General features: G+C 40.7%; 2 protein-coding genes across 4 annotated transcripts; both read right to left on the minus strand.

Annotated features, from left to right (window-relative positions):
- Window positions 1–713: 713 nt before the first annotated feature.
- Window positions 714–24,836, minus strand: LOC125774758 (b(0,+)-type amino acid transporter 1). 3 transcript variants are annotated; one of them, XM_049444961.1, is made up of 12 exons: window positions 14,221–15,397; window positions 13,682–13,945; window positions 11,602–11,727; window positions 10,639–10,758; window positions 10,444–10,545; window positions 7,369–7,611; window positions 5,290–5,560; window positions 4,985–5,212; window positions 4,814–4,910; window positions 4,121–4,270; window positions 3,871–4,039; window positions 714–2,511 (listed from the first exon to the last, which is right to left on the minus strand). In XM_049444961.1, exons 2-12 carry the CDS (start codon window positions 13,803–13,805, stop codon window positions 2,441–2,443), a joined length of 1,701 nt encoding a protein of 566 aa, XP_049300918.1. In that variant the 5' UTR covers window positions 13,806–13,945; window positions 14,221–15,397; the 3' UTR covers window positions 714–2,440. The 3 variants fall into 3 exon arrangements, with proteins under 3 accessions (XP_049300918.1, XP_049300919.1, XP_049300917.1); XM_049444962.1 differs by lacking the exons at window positions 13,682–13,945; window positions 14,221–15,397 and adding an exon at window positions 24,704–24,836; XM_049444960.1 differs by having other exon boundaries at window positions 13,682–15,397.
- Window positions 5,595–7,298, minus strand: LOC125774773 (uncharacterized). Its single transcript, XM_049444986.1, has 3 exons — window positions 7,161–7,298; window positions 7,014–7,098; window positions 5,595–6,870 (listed from the first exon to the last, which is right to left on the minus strand). Exons 1-3 carry the CDS (start codon window positions 7,274–7,276, stop codon window positions 6,709–6,711), a joined length of 363 nt encoding a protein of 120 aa, XP_049300943.1. The 5' UTR covers window positions 7,277–7,298; the 3' UTR covers window positions 5,595–6,708.
- Window positions 24,837–24,860: the final 24 nt, after the last annotated feature.

The raw sequence follows: 24,860 nt of genomic DNA on the forward strand, positions 1-24,860 counted from the left end.
CTCACTCATGAGTGTAAGCATGTAGCATTAAAATACATCAATTTATAAATTTTGCTAAATTTCCAAATTTATTTAAAAATTATCAATTTTTTAGAATTTTTTTATATATTTTTTATGTTTTGTTCTTTTTTGTTTAAAGCATTATTTGAGTGAAAAGAATCTTATTTCAACAAATTCGCATTAAAATACAACAATTAATAAATTTTTGCAAAATTTCCCAAAAAAACCCAAGGCAATAGCCTTAGGAGATTTTCAAATTTATTGTTTATTTTTATTATTTTTTATTCTTTTTTTATTTAAAGCATTCTGTTTCAACTCATGTGTATCAAAAGTTTCGTTTCAAATCATTTTTGTTTCAACTCACGTATTTACTATTTTAGCAACTCGACTTACCACGGCTACATGCTCACACTCATGAGTGAGTAAAATTACCAAAACCTTAACTTATACGTTTATGCCGGGTTTTTTTATGACTCCAAAATGAGTCGTTAAACGAACTGACTTCTAATAACGACTCATTCACTCTGAGTTGACTCATTAAAAAGAGTTGTTATTCTCATCTCTAGTTTGCAGCATTCGTTTACCATGTGTTTTCCAGCTGTTTTTTTTTTCGGATTCTTTCTGAACATTTTCACGGGGATTTTTAGTAATTTCTACTATCTTACCTTGCAGCTCTTTGTATAAACAAAAAAAAACGACGAAACACACGCACCTTTATGATTTATTTTCATCATATAAATAACGTCTCTTTATTTTATCAATTTGCAAAAAAGAAAACTATACTTTTAACACAAAATAAACGGTTTTACACTAATCACTTCTTGGTTTGGGTTCCCCTTCTGATCAATCCCTTCGTAAACCTTCGTTCCGCTCAACGCATCCACGCTCCCACTCGCTTCCTGCGCACACCCATTGTTTAAGTAATGATTGTTGCGTTCGTAATGTTCGAAGCATCACGTTGTCATATTTTATTTCATTCCTCCCTTTACCTCATACTAAAATCCAATCTCATGTAGCAGTCCGTTTGGTGTTGTGTTTTGGTTTTCACTGTCTTTATCCCCGTGTCGTGTATTCTATGGTGGTGGTTGTTTTGTTGGATTTTGGCCGTCAAAATGGAGTCAAAACCCTGCCAGCTATCATCAACAAATCTTTACGCAATGGCTCCAATCACTGTCTTCCAATTGTTACATATGGTTTAAATCATTTGTAAAACAACGAACAAAACTCAGTATGATAAGTATATGAGGACAAAACTAACGAACTAACAAACAAACGGTCGGAGACGATTAGAGGGTGGCTTTGATACGCGTCAAAATGTTCGTTCGATCCTTCGGCGCGGAATGATAGCTCCGTTGGTGCACCGATCGAATCACGAACATTTGCTTCCTTCTTGCATTGGCCACCGGAAGGTGATAGCCACGTTACTATTAGGGCAAAATATTAAAATTTCCCACAAATTGGAGAGATCATTCATCGGCTCCTGCACTCCAAGCCGATGATGAAAAAATGGTCGTATTTCACTGTCCATTAACGGACGCACGGTGTTCCGTTTGAAAGCAAAAACAACAAAATGAATTCAAAAAACACACAACTACAAAAAAAACGACCATTCGGGAATGATCCGTGCAGTTGGTTAAGCGTATTAGGTAGATACAAAATAAAACTTAATTGCCCGCTTCATAAAACTTTCACAAAACAAAACAAACAACAAATGCTACCTTTAATCGTCTCTTCCCGTTGCTATGGTAATAGTCTTTTGTAAGATACACATGTTGTTGCCCGCATACAATCAAATCAGCAATGAACTCTCCATGGCAACGACGCTTGGTAGGGAATCTATTGTTGACTATGAATTGCATACTTTTAGGCGTTTTGAACAAAATGAAACCCTGTACGGGTAAAGTATGCAATCCGGGATGAAAAATTAGCCTATTTTCTGTGGTGGGATTTCATGCTTCTTTTGCAATCGCATGATAGCATTGCTCACGTACACACTTCCCTTACATCACCAGTGTAAGTATGGACAATATATAGTATATGTATAATATTGCTATGTTGCGAACAATCTTTCCATATTGCTGTCACTTCTTTTCGTTTTTAATTACCCATTTTCCTTTGTCGCACACCCAGTGGTTTAAAGCGTTAAAAAGGATAAACAGACAATTTGTTTGCTGTACGCTTTGCGATTAAGTACGTACGCACATAGACACACGGCTAAGTCTACGAGCACTACTGCTAAACTGATGTGCTATATTACTAATGCCAACACACGACGATATACTACCACCACCAGCCCAATATGCTATTGGGTAGGAGGCGACTTTACGTTGGCTTTACAGTTTTGTGCCATTGCTGGTTAAATTGCTGTTGGGTCTTGGGCCTTGCTTTTCACGATACGGGTACATTCGTTGGGTGTTTGTTTGTGATGATGCTCGCCATTCTAATCAAACATTGCCATCGAGGTCGTTGGGACTACTTCAAAGAGCATCTGGAAGAAAAGGGTGACATTGTCTGGAAGGAAAAGGAAAAGAGAACAATAAATGTAAAATATATGTAAATAGATTTGACTCCGGAGCTGAATATGGAATTTACTTTGGAGCAGTACTGGGAACTACAGAGTGGATTAAATAATCCACTCCGACTCTCACTCCGAAATAATTACTTCAGATTAATCCAAATTTAACTCTTGATTACTCCACAGTAATTACTCCGGATTATTCCGGAGCAAATTTTGGATTACTCCGGATCAAACTCCGAATTATTTTGCATTAATCCGTAACTCCTAAATACCTCGTAACTCCTAAAGGAGTAACTCCTAAATACCTCGGAGTTACTGCGGATTTAACTCCGGAATGCCTCAGAGTCGGATTAAACCGACTCCTGGAAAAATGAGGATTTACCCATCACTTCTTAGGAGTCGACTTCGGTGTCGGTGAGTAGTATTTGACGGGTTTTACACAGTTTTTATAATATTTTTTCCAGCCTCCCTCAGGGTTTCTACAAGGTTTTGATCATTTTTCATTGGTTTTTTCCTTCGAAAATGTCAATGAAGGTTTCCACAGTTTTACTCGTGGATTTAAGAAGTTTACTTAACTTTCACAAATTACTAACATTATTCTTTATGGGGTTTCCTTAGTTTTCAAGAATATTTTCACAATTTATCAGCAAATTTGTGTATTTTTCGTTGTTATCTTTGGGGTTTATAGTAGTTTTTCGATAAAATTTCAAGGGGATAAAGATTTTTTTTCTATAAATTGCTATGATGTTATAACTTTCATATTCATTTCATGTCCTTTTTGTTTGCTTTTGTGACACTACATCCACAAGGGAGATCTTAGGCTACCATTTCTAGTTTTTTTTTAAAAACCGGCGGCACAAACAAAACCGAGCTATCAGCAGTAATTAAAATTTAGATAATATAGTTCTAAACAATAGAATTTTTAACAATTTCCTTAAGTACACTACATTCCTAAGGTAGTCTTATTGCCGAGTTGTCTCTCTCTCTTTTTCGGAAAGCTTTTCCCAAGCGGTGCGAAACATTAACAACTCGTTGCAGTTCAATCTACAAATAACATTCTTGCACATTATCAACCCCGCCTGCAAAGGTGCTGGGATTAATAATTTTTGCACAACAACAATATCCTTCACCGATCATTACGGTGGGAAAATTGGCGGAGGAAAACGAAACCAAGCAAATCCAAAGCAAAAAGTAGCGGTTCGTTGGTGGTGCGAGTTCGCTTCCGAAAAAAAAACACAAAACAAAATAAAACCAAGCAAACAAACCACGGTACTGTAGCTGTGTTAATTGCTATTTTTAAACCCCCATACCCCGGTGGTGGGCCGGCCGCATACGTAATGTGACGAACTTACCCATGAACTTTGGATGGTAACCGTAGTGTACGAAGGGAACGTAGAAGATCAACCCAGCCAGTATGAACAGCACTGCGTACAGGTACTCGATTTGCGGCTTCTCGATGATGGGAGCCGCCACAAGGTAGCCGGAAATGACCATAACCAAAATTGGAATGATAAGTGGGACCTGTCGAGGGAATGGGAAGAGTGTTATTTCGTTGTCAAGATGATGCAACAGGCGATGGAAGGAGTGGCCCGGCGTACTCACTTTGTAGGGTCGCGGGTAGTTCGGTTTGGTGTAGCGCATCACGATGAGGGCCACCATTGCGCCACCGTAGAATATCCAGGCGGTGAAGCTGAAGAAGTCGATCAGTGAATCGATCGTACCGTACAGTACCATCGCACCGGCAATAAGAGACTGTGGGAGAAAAAAATCAAAACGTGAAAGTGAGGAGAAATATTTCAGTTTTTTTAAGAACAAACTATTAGAGTGAATATTAGCTGAGAGATTAGAGCTCTACCTTCACTTTCGATGATAGACTCCAAATCCTAAGAAATGATGGGCAAAGCATTCTTATTCCTGATAAGACCTTCTACTACAATCGGAGTGCCTTTTTCTTCACTCATAAGAGAGCTTTGTGTTAATTTGAGAACCTTTATCCATTTTTTACATAGCTTTTTCACACAAGATTAGAGTTTTAGTGGAAAAATTGGAGACATTCTTAGTTCCTGACCAAGTTGAACTTGAATGTGTTCAGGTAAATCTGCAATTCTTCCTACCCGCTACAAGGATACTCATAATACTCACAAATCACATCCAATTCCAATCATCCTATTGACCTTTTAATTGATGAAAATTATCCTACAAGAATTTCTACATTATACAAGTTCCCTGACAAGTTCCTTTGATCTTCTAAAGTAACATTGTCCGAACATTCTTCGGAAGCAGAAAAAAACTTACGTGAAAAATCAAACCAGGTGCCGGTGTTAGTCGACGAACGTGCACATAGGACAGAATGTCCAACAGATGTCCCTCACGGCTGGCAGCAAAACAGAGCCTGCAAAGTCAAAAGGGTTTGCAACAAATGAGCTAGAATCCACATAACAAATCACACCCAAACCTAAAACTTACCGTCCCGCGGCAAACAGTGTTCCGTTCGCACTACCAAACGTACTGATGGTAACGCTCAGTGGCATCAACCAAGCCATTACGCCCAGTATGCGATTGCCGAACGTGACGGCGACTGCTTCCGATTCGATCATCTCCGTCGGTGACATGGCCGCCAGATAGGAAACGTTGATCAGTGCGTAGCAAAGCGTCACCAACGGAATACCGATAATGATCGAACGAGGAAGATTCCTACAGCCAGGAATAAAAAGGTTTTTTTAGTTTAAAGCCATAAAAGGGGTTGCTTGACTTGCTGGCTTTCGACGTACTTGCTCGGGTTTTGGATCTCCTCCGTCACGTAGTTCAAATTGTTCCAACCGTCGTACGCCCACAGACCGGTGTAGAACGCGGTCGCAATCGCACCCAGCGACGGTGTTGTACCGCTAAATGCATTCTGCAGATGTTGCGTATTGCCCTGGCACAGCTTGTACGCACCGCCACAGATCACGATCAGCACAGCGATCAGCTTCGCCGAGGTAAACACATTCTGCACCGCCATGCCAAGGTTCACGCTGTAGCAGTTGACGAACAGGATGCTCACTGTGCATGGTGGCCACATGGAAACAGAGGTAACAAAGGGAGAATGGGTCGATTAGTTACTGGTCCCCCAGGTTACTGCTCCGCAAGACGGCAAACGGTAAGCTTCCGGAACGGCACGGCAACACGACGTTAGGATAGATTGATTGCTTTGGTTTCGTTTTCTCTTGTTGTGATGGTGCGCGCGCGTACGTGTGTTTGTTCGTTTTGCAACAAAGTAAAAAGTTATGGGAATTAGCAAATAATAAAGGAAAATTTACGTTGTGCAATAAAATAATATTAAAAGATGAAAATGGGATGGAATGATTAGTGGGGTGTATGAACTAAGTTTGCAGAGTGTAAGAAATAATTCTTTGGGAATTTGGCAATAATATTTTCTTCAAACGAGGTTACAAAATCCACAAAATATTTATAATCATTTGAATTGAAAAAAATATCATAAAAACGTTTAAAAATGTCTAAAAATGTCAAATAATATTAAACGAGCAAAAGTGATTCATTCGAATATGTAAAATATAGTTAAAACAAACAAAGAATATTGTCAAAAATTCTTAATTAGTTACAGTTTCCTTTTTTATCAAAAAATCTTGTAAATTACTAATTTTATACCCATTCGGGAACTCAAATGAAGTAGGAATATTATATTACAAGAAAGAAGAAAAACATTAGTTGATGACAAGATTTGAACTAATTAGTTTAAAGAATTAAAAGAAGAAAAATAAGATAAGAATAAATTCTAAACTGATCGGAAAGTGTTACAGAAAAAAGGTTAATATTTAATAAGAGATCATAATGCTCGTGATTTTTTTTCGCTAACCTTTTTTTGTACATTTTACCGATCGATTTACGAAACAAAAGTAGGATGATTAGTGAAATTTATCTTTTCAATTTACAGAGTGTTGTATCGTAAACAAATTGTAGAAACTTGTAAGAAAACTCGTTGAACATTCTGCTGCTAATCTGTTGAGATAAATTTCACTAAAAATCTAACGTACGAAACAAAGCAACTAAACCTTTTAAAGGCTACTAACGAACTATTTCGCGTTCTCGGTTTTGTATGCAATGAATGATGGCCGAAAAATGAAAACAAGCAAATGAAGCGTTTGCTCTGTTCCTCGTCCGTCTGTTCCGCGTGCACCGCTTGTTAAGGGTCAGAGATGGCCGGCAGGAAGGATCGACGTACGCATGCACGCGAGCAGTGCCAGAGCCACACCAAAAGAGAGACTATAGTGTCGGATGATCGTAGCCGGAACAAGGATGAATTTCGTCGTTCGCTTCCCAATTTCCGGTGCACCAGATGCACGCAGCAGATTCTACAAGAAGAGAATACTTTAAAGCAGCAGAGTCAAGATGGTGCGCCTGATCGCTCTCTGTCTCTCGTTCGCTCTCTTTCTCTCTCTGTTTGGTGGACTCTTTAATTAACGCTCATCGTATTGCGAGATTGGTTTATCCTTACTTTGCCCAGTGCTTCAGCAGTCGGAAGCGGATTTGTCGAATCCGGCCCCACATTCGGCCACACAACAGAGTTCCTGTCCGATGCTCTGGAATGGAATGGGAACGGTTCTAACGACTACAAAACCAAACCAAACGCAAAACAACGAACCGAAACGGATCATGAACAGGGCCATCTTGTTCCGCAAAACCGAACACAGAACCCCAAACACGTGTGTTGGGTGGATGGAGATGGGGAAGGTGGATGAAGATGGGACGAGATTCCATCACATCCAGGTGCTATCACACTGCCTATCGCGCATGGTAAATCTCATCGCATCTGTTCACATTCACCCGGCCAGCGTCTGTCGCGCACTTACCGATCGCAAGGATCGCAACCATCTTCACCACGCTCAGTGGCGGGTCGCACTCGGACACGAACGCCTCGACGGCGTACTGCGCGAACGATAGACAAATGATCGCCATCTGGGACGGCTTGAGTACCAGCGTCGACACCCACGAAAACAGGAAGGCGGGCCAGGCCCCGAACGCGTCCATAAAGTATGCCCATTCTGCTCCGGACGAAGTATTCATCGTGCCTAACTCAGCGTACGCCAATGCACCTGCAAAATATCAGAAAAGAGAGAGAAAGAGAGAGAGCGAATTAGCGGGAGGAAACTGAATGGATTCATTGTGTTTTTTATTGCTAAAGCAGTTGTCGTGTATGGCCGAAACTATAACGCGATCGAGAGGTTTGCTTTAATACACCTTCGGTATGTAGACGGTTGTCATCTTCCTTTTTTGGCAGCGTGACAATTGCATTCTTCCGCTGTCGCCGGTTTAATGACTGTCAACGACGCATTCAAGCGGGACAAACTTTCAACGATGCTCATTTACCCCTTCAAACGACTCGTTTTGCGGCATATTCCGGGACCTTTTGATGTATTAAGCTTAACGAGTTGAGAGGGAGTTTTATTTACCCATTAACTATATTTGCAAAAAGGTTTTATTTTTTATTTTCATATTTGATTTCTTGCTTAGATGTATTAAATAATAAATGTAATCAGTATGATGAACAATCTCTAATGTTGTCCACATATTCAAAACCACATCTCGTACTTCGTCAAGTCACGTATTGGATGTTTTCTTCGTGATAAATCCACGATTATAAGAATTATCGTATTCTTAAGATATCACCAAAAACCCCTCTGTTCTTCGCCCAAAAACGTCGTAGCTTTTCATGTCCAAAACCAACGATGAAAGTAGCAAAAGTAGAACGATGAAATGAGTTGCTATCAATGCATAAATTATATGGACTTGCAAAAATAAAAGTTTCATGCAGGTCCTGCACAACTTTCCATGGCCTCCACGCAACGTCGATAACTTTGATCCTTCATGGATAAAGTTTTCCTGCAGCTATTTTCACGCATACTGCTTACGTGCTTTTGGAAACAGGAAACGCGTGGTACAACATGAGGAAAAAAAGTTCTTCCGTAGTACATCTACTTTTGAAATAGTTTTAATGAAATGGTCCCGGTTTACTCATCGATCAAAAAATGGGTGTGTAAGGTTTATTTTTATCAATGCGCATCATTTGCTACAATTTCTTACACAAAATCGTCACCATTCTTTTAATTCTCGATAAAAAAAATAACTTCGCCATGCAATTAAGCTCATTCGCTATTAATAACGGCTAAATTCTTCTTTTGGTTTGCAAATCCGTCTACAAAATACACGACAGTGTCATTTCGCCGTACTGAAACTTGCTATTCGTCGAGAAATATTTGTAAATATTGACCGAAAAGCTAAGGAGAAGATCAGACAGTCTCATTAACAGCCGTTAGCTCACTTACACCCAAAGGAAGGAAAGGCACATGGGGGAAGGATTGTACGGTTCGACATCCATTTAGATGGCTTCAGCAGCATTGATGTGATGCCATTTGTCACGGTTTAATTTTCAAACGCGATTCACTTTGGTGTAGTTTATTGTTAGGAAAGGAGAGAAAGGAAAGCATCCGCCGTAAAGATGTCTTCAGATGTTTGTTAACAAAACACGCAACGGTTCAAGGGTAACCATTTTGTCATTCAACTTCAGAGTACAACAGCATTATTGTTATTGCGTATCAAAGAATCGCAACTAATTTGTAATGAAACCTCTCCGCATGATCGTAATAGATGAAAGACCAGGCGTCTCCATTAAGCTGAATAAATATTTAATTTAATTATTTTATTGAAAATCTTAAAAATGTTGCCGATCTATTTATATTTAGTTAGCATAACGCTTTACATGACCGTTTAATATTTTTTATTTTTATTGTCTTAAAATTACTATTAAGTATTTTGCATAAAACTAATTTTGTTTCATTATAAAATTGAAGCTTTGATAAAAATAACCAAAAAGAAAGGAACATGTACGATGCCATAAAAATAGCATATTTATTTACATGTTTACACATTCAGATGATGTTACGTATACCCCCTTGTTCAGAGGGTGATTTAATGAAACAAACAAACACGAGGACGAGCCTACAATTTCGGTAAGGAAAGCAAACGTGCTCATTGCAAAAATTAAAACAAAATGTAACAATAATGCATCACATTCTTGAACGAGTCGTGGTCAAGATTTATCACCCCGACCCCAAAAAGAATTCCTCCCCAAAAACCACAAAAGCCTCATGACACATACCATCATCTTCATATCAATTTGATCTTCATCAGTTTGATATGACCACTCAACTTCTCCCGTGCCTTGAGGATTTGGCATTTTTTTTCGCAAATAAAAGATATTACCGTTGCTTCAAAATTCTATTTTAAGAACGCTTATCCACGCAGATGAGCGAACGTGTTGCGGCGGGGCATAGTGTCACACGACGATCGGTCGGGAACGATCGCGCAACACACATTGCCGCAGCATCCTTCATGCAACAAAGCCCGCACGTTGTATCACACGATCCGACAGGCTGATCGATGAGTGTCAAAATCGAGAAACGAAAAGCAAAAGTAACTGATCTGCTATTTGGGACAGACCGCACAAATCGACGCACTCGCGTCGTAAGGCATGTGACGCACGTACCACTGACAGCGACGATAAGCCGTGCGATCCTTATGCATTATCCTTTGGGGGAGGCTTTTAAGGAAGCGGTAGATTATTTACAAATTATTTTGAACCCAAAAGCAACAGTACAAATGGGACAGTGACAGTTTGTCAACTGTCAAAATGCAACCCAGTGACGCACACGATTTGTTGCTTAGTTTTTAGAGCACAAATAATATCGACTATTTTCCCATTTTATCTAGCAATTTATACACCATTTTAGCTGATTTTGAAAGGGGATATTTGATCGAAATTTACTTCAATCCCAACAGGCTCGTTTTATGTGACTTTGGGTGGATGTGTTCTAAGCGACCCACATCAACCATTTTGACATGCGAAAGAACTTCCACACAGTACTTACCTAACAACGAGAGCAATCCACAGGCCATCCAAATGATAAAGCTCACACCAATGGAACCAGTTCTCACCAGTAAACCCGATGGCGACACGAAAATTCCGGACCCTGCGGATGATGGAGAACTCCCCCCATCACATTAGCATTGCGTGAAAGGTTCCGTCTTGCGACGAAGTACCATCGTACGGACGACCAACTTACCAATCATAGTACCGACAATTAAAGCAACCCCACTGAAGAGTCCCACCCGTCTCTTGAGGTGAATAATGTCGTTCTGCGTTGAGCCCGGCCCCTCCAGCGCGTCCCGCATCCCCCCGGTCCCTGGAAAAGATTAGAATGCGATAGTCAATATTAAAATATTTGAAACTAATTTTCGAGCAACTGTCGTCTATTCGGGAAACTATGTGTAATGATGGAACTTATGTTGTCCTGATCTTGTTTGAACTTCTAAATGAAATTTTATTGCTATTACCATATCATGTATGTGAAACTGTACAATTACTAGTAGTTTAATTACATCTATTTCAATTTTTTACTAAAGGTTACTGCTAAGAGACTAATGAAAGTTGAGAAAACAAATTCAAACATAAATTCTTTAAATAAAATTAGTAGATAAATTAATTGAAGACCTTCGATTACTTCAAGTAAAGAGTATTCTAAAACGCATATTGACGTAAATTTATTTAAGCTAATTTCAATGCATTTATTGTACACAATTTCCAAAACTTACTGATGTGAACTAATTCCTCACTTCATGTTTGTTTCCTTCCTTCATTATCTAATTAAAACAGAATCAAGCTATTCCAACAATTTGGCTCAACTTGCATTCGGAAAGATAATCTTCCTTATCCTTCCTGATAACATTAAAGTGAAGTTCATGGCCACGCGCAATACTTATCAGTACTTTGGTGTCACAATCTAACGCGAAATCGTTCCATCGCACCATTAAGCAACTGCACACGGTAGTGGCACATAAATGCATCAAGCTAATCCCCCATTCGGTAACGCCTGGAGGAAATTAAGCACATCATTTTCAGCACGGAAACAACGTTGTGTTGCGATTCCTCTTCCGCGTCATATCGTTCGTCGTGGTATAAGTGCTTTGAGACATTACTGCGGTAATTGGCAAACACACGCGAATCGTTCGCTTTATCGTCCTCTTACCTGATGAGTCGGTCTCTGCCGTTTCGGACGTCCCTCGCCCGAGAGTCCCGTTGAGCTGCGCTGTTCCGTCCCCGATGCGGGAATTCCAGTCTGTCTTTGATACATCTTTAATTGATCCACTGTGTCCTGGAGAAGATAACAAATAGAGCCCGAGCAAAATAAGAAAAAAAAGGCATTAACAGACGAAAGTAATTTGGGGGAAAAAACAACAAAAGCTTAATAACTTTTGGGATATCAATCCATTCGATACAGCCACAAACGAAATCACAACAGAAACGAGGAATTCATCTGTCACGGTCAGTTCGACACGATCTGGGGACGTGTTTTCATTTTAATTATGGCACATGGTTGACGGTGCTAATTAATTTCACGAAGGATATATTTATCGTTCGTCTCTGGCCAACGGCACAAAGCCACTTGAAAATCCGGTACGTAAATCATCATCGTCTCGTCACCACCGAACATAAAGGGACGAATCGTTCAACCCGCACCATTGTGTCGCGTAGAAGAAGAATTAACCTTAACGAGACACAATCGTTAACACACAGACACACACGTAATCAAACGATCGAATTGTATCAGATGTCAATTGGAATCGGGTGGACCGCGCGACCGACGGTGCAATGAACTCCTTGCAGATCACTCCTTACGGATGCCGGTTTAAGCAGATCAAACTTTGTTCGAATTTCTCCATTCACTTGATCGTCGTTGCGCGTGTTTCTATAGTTCCAATAAATTAAACATTTGTTCCATTCGAGCACTACACACTTTGCGACGTGGACGATGGCTGATTCAAACCATTCATTCTTATTCCATCCATCCATGGGGGTTTTTTTTATTCCGCACAAATATTCAACCCACATCGGGTCGGTTTATGTTGACCTTATGATTGCCCTCCGTGTCTCGTACAATCCACAGCATCCACATCTTTGGGTTTTGTTTTCGTTGGCATGATTCACGTTACGCTCCAAGCAGCACAATCGCACCCAAATCGTCGTGAATGGCCTTGGGCCATTTGTTATTCTTCACTTCATTTCGAGAGAAAAAAAACAGCAAAACGATATCCGGCCACATGAAGGGGAAGAGCGGCGTGCTTGGAATGTTACTGTTTCGAGATTTTCTGCGCATCGAAACAGTGAGATTTGAACTGATTAAATTTTTGCAAACTATTCATATACAAACATACAATAAACATAAATGTTTATTTTATTTCTCTTTCCCTTTTACGATAACGTGTAAAACTAGCAAAACGATTCTGGTAACATTTAATCTCCTTTCTTGCTGCTAATGGAGGCGCCTGGTGTTTTTTGTCAGTTCGGAGGATTAGGCGCCTCCAGACATGTGGGATAATTTCACCAAGGCTGGTACGGTCGTGCACACTGTCCCACTTGCATGATATAGATAGAAAAGCGGAACGGCCTCATTTCCATTGCCCACTGCCACTCGGTATTACGTGACGCCACCGTTATTGCGGTAAATTGCGCGTCGTTATATCATCACCGGATCAGGGAACCAGTGAAGCTTTACACTAACTTCGGCTTCCGAAGTGTTATTCCGTTATCGGTCAATAACAATCAGAGGGGAAAATGCATGAGTAAAAAACCACATTCTACACGAAACAAAAAACCGTACACCGGAAATGATGTACAGAGGTAAATGTAAACAATTCAAAAGCAGATGGATTTAAAATTTATCCTTTTTCTTGTTCTGATTGCACAAACATGGCACTGTACACGAAATGGAGCATTTACTCTCGCTTGATGATGTTCACGATTTTCACACCTCTGTCCTAATGGACGTACCACCATCAATCATCACCCAATCTGTTAGTCGCAATTGGCAATTGTTCCTCTCTCGGTATCGGCAAAACTTTCCGCGGGACAATGCGGAGGATGTGGGAAAAGGTTTTTCTGAAGTCGATCACAGCCGATCCCATCTGTTAACAACGCCCGTTAGCTGTTCGGCTATTTTAATCCAATCCTATCTTAATCTAACACCCGACACGATCAAACCTCGTTGAAGTTAACAAAGCGCGTCAGATTGCGAGACACGCGGGCAAAGTCGATGGAAAAACACGCACCTGCATAGCCGTTAGTGCACTGTGTAGGAGTTGCTGTTGCTGCCGTCTGCAGCTGATGTGCGTTGTGCCCTCTGGCATCGTGGTCTGTCGCTGCCGAGAAGAGCTGAGAGATTGAGCTGCGCATGGCATGAGCGTTCTGGGCAATTTTTATCCGTACGGTGTTTTGCAAGACCTGGCGCACGTTCAATGCTCGCTACTATCGGACTATTGAGTTTTCTACTGATCGTACACCAAAAAAAAAGCTCTCCCGTCTGTCTTCACAGTCTTCACCGGTAATAGGGTGGGATAGGAAGGGGGGTGGAGGGTAGAATTTAAGGGAAAAGGATTACTATTTCACCACTCTTACACGGGACCACATTCATTCAAAACGAACGTCGACAAACAATTAAAACACAGAACGTTATGCACAGAACAACCACGTGGCGATCACTTATCAGTTTGTACGAGCACGAATTTCTATACGATGAATCACACCTCAAACGCACACACATACACACACTGTTAACACAGCCAAGAAATGGTACTCCACACGGTGGTACCTGTTCTATGAGAAAGGGAACAGGAGCGCAGATGAACCGATCGCAACCACTTCCCAATACAAAATGGACGATCGTGTGCCGAAAACCTTGATCTAGCTCGGATCGGTTTTGAAATTTAACTGAAAAGATTTCTCCGCCGCGATTTGCGCTTTTATAGACCGGACCTACGGATCTACTCCCTCTTCTTCCTCCCAACCAGAGGGCTAACGAGAGGGATAAAGAGAGAGAGAGAGAAATCCGAGTAAAACCCCGAGAGAGCAAACCGACTCCGGGGTTGCCATCTTCCCTGCCGTCTAATGTCAGAATGTGCCACCGGTCAACATCAGGCCAACACCGTTAACTATTCCGAGGTTTTTTTAGGTGACGTGCGACAACGTGCTCGTGTCTGACTCGGGGTGAAATATTTTCTCATCCACCCGTTGCTAGTTTTCGTTGGTTTCGAACGGTCAAAAATAGCTGTCAGGGAGCGCAGCGTTGTGTCGCTCTCCCAACGATCATGGCGCCAAAATGTGCAAAAACGCGTAACGATCGTTGCTTCCTTTTTATTTTTCTTGTTTTCTTGTTTTATGTGCTCTCGTTGATATGTAGGCGAATCTGCACCTGCAACAATTATATGATGCATTTGTGTTGGACGATAGAAAAACACACGCACGCACACAGCTGATATCATCATCGTCAGGTGTGTTTTGGTATACTGTAAGGGTGTTGTAGAATTAGCTTGTTAACATGCTGCTTCATAATCGATGTGTGAACAGCCAATCTGATCATCCACCAAATCAATATGCAACCGTCTCGCTCTATTCGTTAACACTGCAAGAAAAAAAATACTTTAACAAGTTCAAGCTGACAACAATCTTCACAGCAATACAAACACTTGTCCGACATTGATAAACAGGCTGATCATGACGAGATCATACATCGTGTATGATGCCATGGTCACATGATAGAGAATATATTCAATTTCTAGGTAAACAAAAACGTAATAAAATTGTTCTGTTTTTCATTTTTTACCTTGAACTCTCTTAATCCTGAATAAACTCTCGATCAACTACCGTCTTTCATCACCGTGTAAAGTCTAAGTAAAAAATGATTTCGTTACTCTGGTAGGTAATTCAATTAAATTTTTAAAATCGCCTAAAACTATGCAATTTGGAATACAAATTTAGACTTCGTTGTCTACTCTTGTAGACAACTCTTGTATTAAAACGGCAATATTTTCCTCTATCTTTATAATAGTTCTTGTCTAAATTGTCCATTGCTGTCCGAAAAGATTAAGCAATAAAACGTTTTCTAATCCGTTAATCCCATAGTTTGAATGACATCAAATTGAATGAACGTTACAAGGACTTTAGCACCTAATTGCTCGTTAAAATGTATACCGAAAGCTGCTGTCCAGTTTGATAATTCATACGGATTATACCTATTCGGAAAAGATTAAAACCGACGGTTCCGATAGTGACCAAATGGTTTGGATGTTCACCTTATTTTACACCCCATTTTCCAAATGGCTGACTGCACTTTTCCATCAACCAAACCTATTGACGCTTCTGTCTGCCAGCCATCTGTTTCGATTCTCCTCACAGGAGTATAGCTCCTTCCGCCAGATGTCAAAACGATTTCAACACTCCCCGGTGAAGCTTGTTCAGGCTGGTTGACCAGTAACAGTTGGTGGTAGTGGCTTAGGGATCATTCAACTATTGCGTAACGCAACAATTATGAATTTTTAACCCCTGCCACTTCCCCTTCCTATTGTAACAAAACGTAACGCTTGAAGCACTCCATCTCTGTTATTTAAGTAATAGTTTGGCGAAACCACCAACTCATCATCATTCGAAATAACAAGAGAACAACCCTATAAGAGTTAATATTAACTATCGTTTGCATGCTTATATTGGTCTAATGGATTCACATGTTTATACTATCGCCAGTCAATAGTAAAACATCTCGAGTAATGATCAACAATATCATGCAAAAAAAAACATATTCTAGAATGGCGGAAAGAAGAGAGAAGTGAATGTGCCCTCCCCGTGGATATTCTCTTGGTGTCGAAGAATCGTTTCTGTAAATTTTTACGCATACTTTTCGCCCATACATTAAAAATCCAGAATTTTACAATTATCTTATTTTATGTCCCGTAACACAAATTTGTAACGCTGGCAGTAACCCACACCTCCCCCCGTCCAGTGTTACGTAATAGTTGAATGATCCCTTATGAATGATCGCTTGTAAGCGTAGGTCAGCGCCATCCTCACGAACCGCATTGACACGCATTCTAATCGTCTCCTGACGTGGTGGCTTCTCTTTTCAAGATCATCCGCACAGATTCCCTTCCCATTTGGGCGGGTTTTATTGGGGCGTGAGTGACTGCGTATAATGTGCATGATAAAATGAACACAACAAAAGCATTGGATAGATTAGAGGGTATGTGACGTACGCTTTCGTATGAGTATGCTGTTACTTAAAATTGACTCTCTTTTTTTGCTCCCCATATACGTGCGGTACGCCCAGTAGGACCGGAATGTACGGTTCGGTTCGGACAGCTCACGCTCTCATGCAACGCTTTGGGTGGGTTCGACCGTGCGTATCGTCTATTTTGGGAACCTCGTGACCTACACCGCCGCACCGAACCGCACCGTTCGCTTGCCACAACGAGACACTGACCTTCCGTCTCTCCTAAAGGGGTCTTCTAGCGAAAACCGATATTCTTTCCCTATGATTTCATGCAAAGATAAGAAGCGGGATGGGAAACGTCAGCAGTTGAACAAAAGTGTTTCTCCCGCTTCTATCCTTCATCCTCAATGAAAAATGACCTTCTGATGTGGTACCGTTTGTCACGCCAAAAAGGCTTATAAAAGACTGCAAAACAGGATGGAAACGATTGCGCTAATTGTGTCTCTTCCTTCGGTCTGTGTAATAATTTACTTTTTTATTACCTTTCTTCGTAACAGAGTACAAACACATTAAAACAAGCTCATAACAATTCATCTCACAGGCTAATCAACAAGTTCGTGTACCGTTTAAAATTCATCTCGTGACGTTTGGCTGCTGTCCACCATCACCTATATCACTTAGGGAATGAAAATACGCTGCTGACCAGAGACTTTAAGCGGGTTTTTTTGTTCTGTGTGCAGTTATTAAAAACATGTCTGCAAGAAATTTCAGAAAGGGTTTGATTGGTCACACTTTCTGCGAACCTTCTTCTCCCTTATTCGTCTTATTCGGTGATGAATGCACCTGACTTGTATTATCCCGGTAGCGTGTCAAGTAACTGCCAAGAATAATTATAAAATTAATCCATCAACCGGCTTGGTTTGTATTATTTAAACCAACGACGATTTTCCCTGGGATTTTGTGGCCCAAAAACTCACGAATACACCCCATCTATTCACCCCACCTCACCATTAGGACTAAAAGCTTGACGAGATTCAAACGCAAACGTAATAAAACGTTTATTTATTTTTTTTTTTTTTTGTGTACATTCGCCAAGTGTTTTGTTTTCACTCGAGTCGATTTCCTACCGCCAGAACTAACAATTGGATCGAGAATGAAACTAACGGCGTCATTCAAGGTGCACACACGGGCACAAATATTATTATTGCCACTTTTCCACGAGTGACTACAAATCTATGGGGTTTTTTGTAAGCCCTTGATAAACATCGTAAAATGGCTTTTGCGCTATCAGAATCCACCAAACCGATTTACGATAGCTTCACGGCCGGGCCAGAAAGGGATTTATCTGATACAGCCAAAAGCTGTGCGTGTGGGTGGAAAATGTAACGATTCACAAAATCAATGTCTGACGTCACGATCTTGAAACATATCATGCGTTAAAATTACGCTCGTCTCGTAACTATTAATGGTAAACGAGCAAAAGGGCATGCTATTTTTACAATAACTGATAATGCGTTGCCAATATCTTCAGAGCTTATTTATTTTTGTTTCATTTATTACTAAAATATTTGTTTGAATTAAATGGACAAAATTTAATTTTTTTTGAATAAAAAGGACTTTCAAAACAATATCCATTACATCGCAGATAAAAACCATTTTTAAAGACTCTACTTCAAATGCGTTAAATGTACTTTCACTCGGTACAAAACATGCCTGGAGGTCAGTAGCGGTCGCCAGGACACGCATTGCAAATGCGACGCGTCGGGTCAGCTCGTTCTGCACGAAACGAAAGCACAACCAGTGCCCGGTTCGCTTCCGGCGAGCAAACTTAAGCCACTCGAGAGCGAACAACCGAGAGTGAAGGCTTAGAACAGAACAGGGCTTTTATGTTGTACAGCGAAGAAAAGAAAAAAAACAGTACGGCCGCCCCGGTTCAGTGTCCTTGAAGCGTCGATCCGGACATGCTCCTGCACGCAAACTACCACGTGGAACCGGAACCGGCCATCAGTCGCATGAGGGGAGGTTCGGCAAACTGAACGAAGGGCGTGCATGCACGTGGAAGCAGAAACGAAGCAAACATTCCGAAAGGATAACAATTCAATTCGGTACCGGTTTCAGTCCAGGGGGAGAACGAGCACGAAATTCTTCTCACTTCCATTTACTGCTCTTTCTCACTGGGTGCGGATTTGCGCGGAACAGCGCAATCGCACAGAGAAAGAGAGAGAGCACTGATGAGCATGAGAAAGTGTGAGAGAAAACACACTTTGAAAGCGCAGTGAATTTGTTTTACCAAATCTCACTGAAGCGCACTCACTCTCACCACTCACTAGGCACCATACTTCTCACTATGAAACGACGGATGGAGGCGCCCAATCCAAAACGGTGAAAGTGAACCATTACAACCGTTTCGCGTGAATTGCAATTTGATTTTACACTCAAAAGCACGCATACAATACCGGGAACATGAAAACGCGGATTATGTTGTACATTTTGTACAAATATGGCAGCATATTGAGGAATGTTTGGTTGTTAAAACCACAGCTTTGTGTTGCATTCCGCACATACTTTTGTTTCGTTCTTCTTCCTTCATTAGGTTTATAGAGAGTTGTTTTTTCCCATCTTCTTTTGGGTTGATCTTTTTTGCGCTTTGAGTTACAACGAAAACTTCACAGTCGAAATGACGCAGTTACATTCAGTTCATCAACATGCTATTAGTGGAGCAAAATATCAATGTAAAGTTATGACAATTAAATCTATAAAATGAACTATGCCTCTTTCGAAGTCAAATGCTTGGGAATAGAAATTTAAAACCAAACTAATCAATTAAATTAAATTCATTTGCTAAAGCGATAACGTTGGTGATTCATAATTGAAACAGACGCTGCTAACAACTTTATTTGATTATTCAGTGAAACTACCAAATCATGGATCATTGGTACCGGGCTGTTCAACACCATTCCACAGTTGTTCGATTTAATTAGATTAGGATTTTTGCACATCTGCTCCACGGCCGTTTTCTGTACGAAAATCGAATAACTTCACGTTGCGGCATGTCCAGCGAACGTTGCGTGCAAAACTAATGAAGCTTCGCCGAACACCACATACATTTCACCTTTGTTTTTTTGCCCAAAAGGCCCTATGGAAGTTCATTTGGTATTTTCATTATAAAATCAGTGAAACGAACTGCGTGTGTTGATGCGAAAACAGCGATGAAACATTCAATTTAACGTTAATGCAATTTAGTTAAATGCTTTTCGTGAAGATTCTGTTCTCGACTCTGTCTGTTTGATGATTTTTTATACAAAGTTAAATTTAAATATGTTTAAACTATACCTAGTTGGTTCTATTTTAAGTTGAAAGCTCCAAATTCTGGATTGGGAATGGATTGGACAGTTAAAGAATCATCTCATAAATGATGGACATTCTGTCATACAGCGTTCGGTGTTTTGCTACTGATGCATACCCAATTAATGATATTATTTCCACTCGTTTGCAACGCAATTGCATCGTCGAACGGATGTACGAAATTTGACACCCGGACGGCCTTCAAACCCCGCTCTGCTACCTATGGCTAAAACATTTTATCCACACACTCGGCTAGATCCAACCTATATCTTTGGGGAAATTGAATGTATGGACTCACTGGCAATCGCACAACACAACCTGCTCTATCTTACCTTCCATTGCTACCCAGCTTCCGGTTTTGTGTCGGAAAGGTGCAATATACAGTATCGGACAAACAAGGTTCAATTTCTCCGAACTACAAGAAGCGTGAGTGGATTCTAGTACATATTAATGGGGTCTATGATACCTTCCACTAGTTTTTTATATGGACTTTGACGTTTCGCGGCTTATTTGCTGCATGTTTTCCATACAAACCGCTCAGCAAAATAAGCCTGCGTATTTCAGATTAGAAAATTTTTCTAATGTTAGTTTCGATCAGCTGCTCGACAAATGTCAAAACAAGGCATTTTTCTAGCAGGTCTGAAACAGGTTAGGTCATATTTGATTCGGCTGAATGTTGATTGAATTTAGATTTAAAACAACAATGAAATTACATTAGTTTAATTATGTTCAGCTTTTTATGAAAAATAATTCAAATTTTTACTTGTGCTATGCCTTTATTTCGAACTACATTTCGACGCTGTAATTCCTGTTTCGTAAAAACACGGTTCTACAAAACTGCAGCCTAATGTAATTCATTATGTCAAAATGCTAGGTCCTTGAGGAATCCTTGCATGATGATATTACCTGTCATCAATTTCCCGCTCGATTCTGCTCGATGTTTTGACAGATCCGGGCTAAAAATTTTAGCTTTCTAACTTAAGGTATCATAGACCCCAATATTGGAGAATATTGTACTTTTTTTTATTTGCTTGGTTAGAACGGGCTGGCCGTATCAAGACTTATTTTACCACGAAGCAGGATAGTCTATCCATGCCACGGGGGGACGGTCCGGATGCGATTTGAACCCGGTCCTGTGGTAATAAAAATAACAAAATGAAACCCTATTGAAATTAACAATGAAAATAAATTAACTAGGTATAAACAAATTCAAAATGAAAGAAAAATCAACCCATCTGAAGTTAACTATGAAACTAATTCATAAATTTCTACAAAAAAAATTCTACAGATCTCACAAGTTGCACTTATTCTAACCTACACTGTAGATGATGATTCGCGTGTTTTTTTTTCATTTCATTCCAACACATTCCACATCAGGTTGTCCAATAAAATGCCATCCCACCATGGTAACACGTAATGTACGCGAAAAGGTCAACCAGGTGAGACACGCGGGAATGTTCAATTAATTGCATTCGTGGGGATGAAAATGTACCTGGTACACCCTTTTGCAACGCCACCAGAACGATGTTGAATCGGTTTGTGCTCCAGAAATACGTTTCAAAGCAAAAGTAAGTAGCTTCCATTTCCCTCGAATACAAAAGATGCAAAAAGAATGAAGATGCAAAAAAAATTACTTTCCTTCTTTATACACATACGATTGCATCCAATCAGATCAAAATGCATTGCGCTTGTCCACGTAATGTAAGCACGAATTATGAATGACATTGTCTGAATGTATATCTCCAGACGATGATGACGATGCAGAGTACACGCTCCACCATGGAAAGCTTTTGCATTGTGAAGAATGTATTTACTAAAAGAATTCCATTCCCTACCCCTTAATCCATTGACTGATGGGGTGTTTTTATTTTTTGCTCGATGAAATCCAAATGAATTGAAATGATTTTGCGCAGGTGTCCTTTACAACAAAAGCAGCAACCGACAGAACGATAAATGATCCGATATCGGAGAAAGCATTCGGGAAACCCAAATTGATGCGCATTTAAGTTGACAACTTGTATGAAAAGTAAAAAAGAACCGATAAAAACAGTCGAAAAGCATTGGAAACGAAAGAATTGATCGTAACGAGCATTGATAGAATTGCTAGAAGGACAATAGTGAAATAAATAATACGTTATTATACCTTGAAAATGAGGAAACTTTATGGGAATTTACAGAAAATATTGAAAAGTCATCAAATGGTAATAAATAGCTGGTGCGTAATTAAAAGCTTTCGTCTAAATGCTCAATTTCAATGATCATCAACACTTACATCAAGTTGAATAAAACTCACGTTTCCTACTTAACATTTAAAAAGTTCATCCACGTGTTCACATTCCCGGAACATTACTGGATGATGGAGATTTACTGACCATCGTTGTCACTGGCGCCAGTTCCCTCATAAATACGATCTCTAGCCCCGCGTGCCAAACTGGTATTCAGGTTCATGGTTTGGCAAAAAAGCGACGTTGAGCGACGATCGAGTCGTCCCGTTTTGCGTCGATTGGAACCAATTAGTTTTAATTGAACGTCAATTGAGGTGCCTCGGGTTTGGACGCGACGTACCCAAAGAACGTTTGAAACAGTCCGAACCGACCAGCGATCAGTATCTGCTTGACAAATTCGCATGGCACCAAGCAGGGTTTTAACTGTTTGTGCCTTGGTCGTTCTTATTCCGGATTGAGACAGATTTATGTGAGCAAAGGCGACATATCGTGATTGCTTTTAGCAGTACGTACGTCGACAGTAGTTTTGATCAGTGGCAAAACTGCGTACCACACTAAATGGCTAAAGGATACGGCTCCTTGCAAACGGACCACGTGACACGCGACAACATCTTACGCGACTACGCCATGCAAGAGAAATAAATATTATGCACGATTGCTAATGGAGAGAACTGGTCCTCGGTTACACTGTTACAAATGCATCGAACTGTAACCGTACAAACGATCGTACCACCTTACGTCATGCATAAATCGATTGCAACTAGATTATTTCGTACGGAACGGGGATAAAGCTGATTTATTTGCCTGGCAGCTGTATTGCTTCCCAAGGTACAATGGATTTGTGGTAGCAGATTGGTATGGATTAATTTACATGGCAAGTAATAAACATTGAATCGCACACAAATACGTAGATTAGCATTGGTTTGGATGATAAGAATATGGTGAAGGTACCATGATAAGGGTTAAAAAAGGAGTTTCAACAACAATTCTTACTAAAGAAAAAGTAACTTAAACTAGTACTCAATTCTTCAATGTTAGTCCAACTTTGCTTAAGGCAAGTTTTACTATAATTTTCTTCTACCAAACTTTCTTCAAGACAAATCTTTCTACATCAAAATTTTTCATGTATATTAGTGTGTGTCAGGGCTCACACGGCAGGACTGGGGATCAAATCCCATCCGGACCACATCCCCGTAGCATGGACTGACTATTCTGTTACGTGATAACAACGTGAATAAGTCTTGATACGGCCATGCCGTTTTTAAGAAATAAAAAAAAATATTAGTGTGTGTTTGTAAATATGTTTTAAATAACTCCACTTTCATTTTCATTCGTTTCCCATCGTTGAAGGATCCTCTTGTACGTCCACCGTCCGTTTTGCGCTTGGTCTAACCAATTCATTCATCATTTCCGCACCAATTGATCCTGCAGGGCACGGTCTGCATGAGCAGTCTAAACCATATTACATTAAGCACAATTGATGCTGTTCGCTAGGCTTCGGCATATAGAAACCAATCAAACCTTGACCTACATCTTAAGGATGGACTACGCTAGGCCAGATTTTGGCGGCTGCCAGAGACCAACTTTTCTAGCGGCTACCAATTTCAATCACGGCCAACAGCGATAGGAAGCCAACAAGAACCGCCGTTTCGGACATGCACGAGGCACGAGCCCGTTTGCTCGGGACGCTACCGACGAGGTCGAGTGAAGGTCGCCCTAGAACTCAGTGGCGTCGGTTGCATTCGTTGGGAAAGGCCATGGAAGGACGAAGTTTACCGGACGGATGGAGGTTCCTTCCCGTGGGGGGAGGGGGCAAGAAACAGAACCGCTTTTACGTTGCTCACCAGCAACGGGCAGGTGAGCAAACAATCATCTCACTTGTCTCACCACTCACATAATCTTCTCGCGGGAAGTGTGAGGCATTGACAAAACGCATACACAAAATCCGCCCGTGTATGTTTTAACCTCACAAATCCGCCGTCTGATGAGTAAAATAAAACTCCATTTGCGTTGGTCAAAGGCACGTAAATTGGCTTTACACCCGGCTTTTAGAACCGACCACATGGTGCATCATATCGCCACTACAATTGGGTGCTAATTGATGCCAATGGAGCACACCGGGCTAAGTGTTCACGTCGGCGATCATTTTCGCTGTTTCGTTTGTGGTCGAGACATGACGTCAAATGTGTGCTTCGCTTGTTCAAGCTGGTTCGCAATACACCGAAATACACATCCGAAACGTTGGTGGCTGATTTGATTTCACATTTGCTGAACATTTTCCACGCCTACTACGGTCGATTGCATCATCTACAATTAGCTTCGTTGAACGCCGTGCGGATTTCGTCTGTTTCACCATTTTTCACCGATTTTCACAGTGCAGTGAGCAGCAGAAGTGATTCAGTCAGAACGCACTCTGTACCCACACTGATGCCAATCCGCTCGTTCGAATCTTTCGCATAACAGCTTTCCTACACACGTTTTGTCGCTAACATTCCCGTGGGGTGTAAATGGGTTTCACTTACCGTTTCCAAATTGATTTGTTTGAAAAGCATGCTGAAACATGTCTTGCAGTCGATCACTTTCGATGTCTTCACTCTCATGTCACTCGGCACAGACTGAATGAGCTCGCAGCGTGGAAAAACGCCGATTATATACGCGAGATGCGAAATGCTCCCTCTG

The sequence above is a fragment of the Anopheles funestus genome, chromosome 2RL (genome assembly GCF_943734845.2).
Source record: "Anopheles funestus chromosome 2RL, idAnoFuneDA-416_04, whole genome shotgun sequence".
Classification (NCBI taxonomy): domain Eukaryota; kingdom Metazoa; phylum Arthropoda; class Insecta; order Diptera; family Culicidae; genus Anopheles; species Anopheles funestus.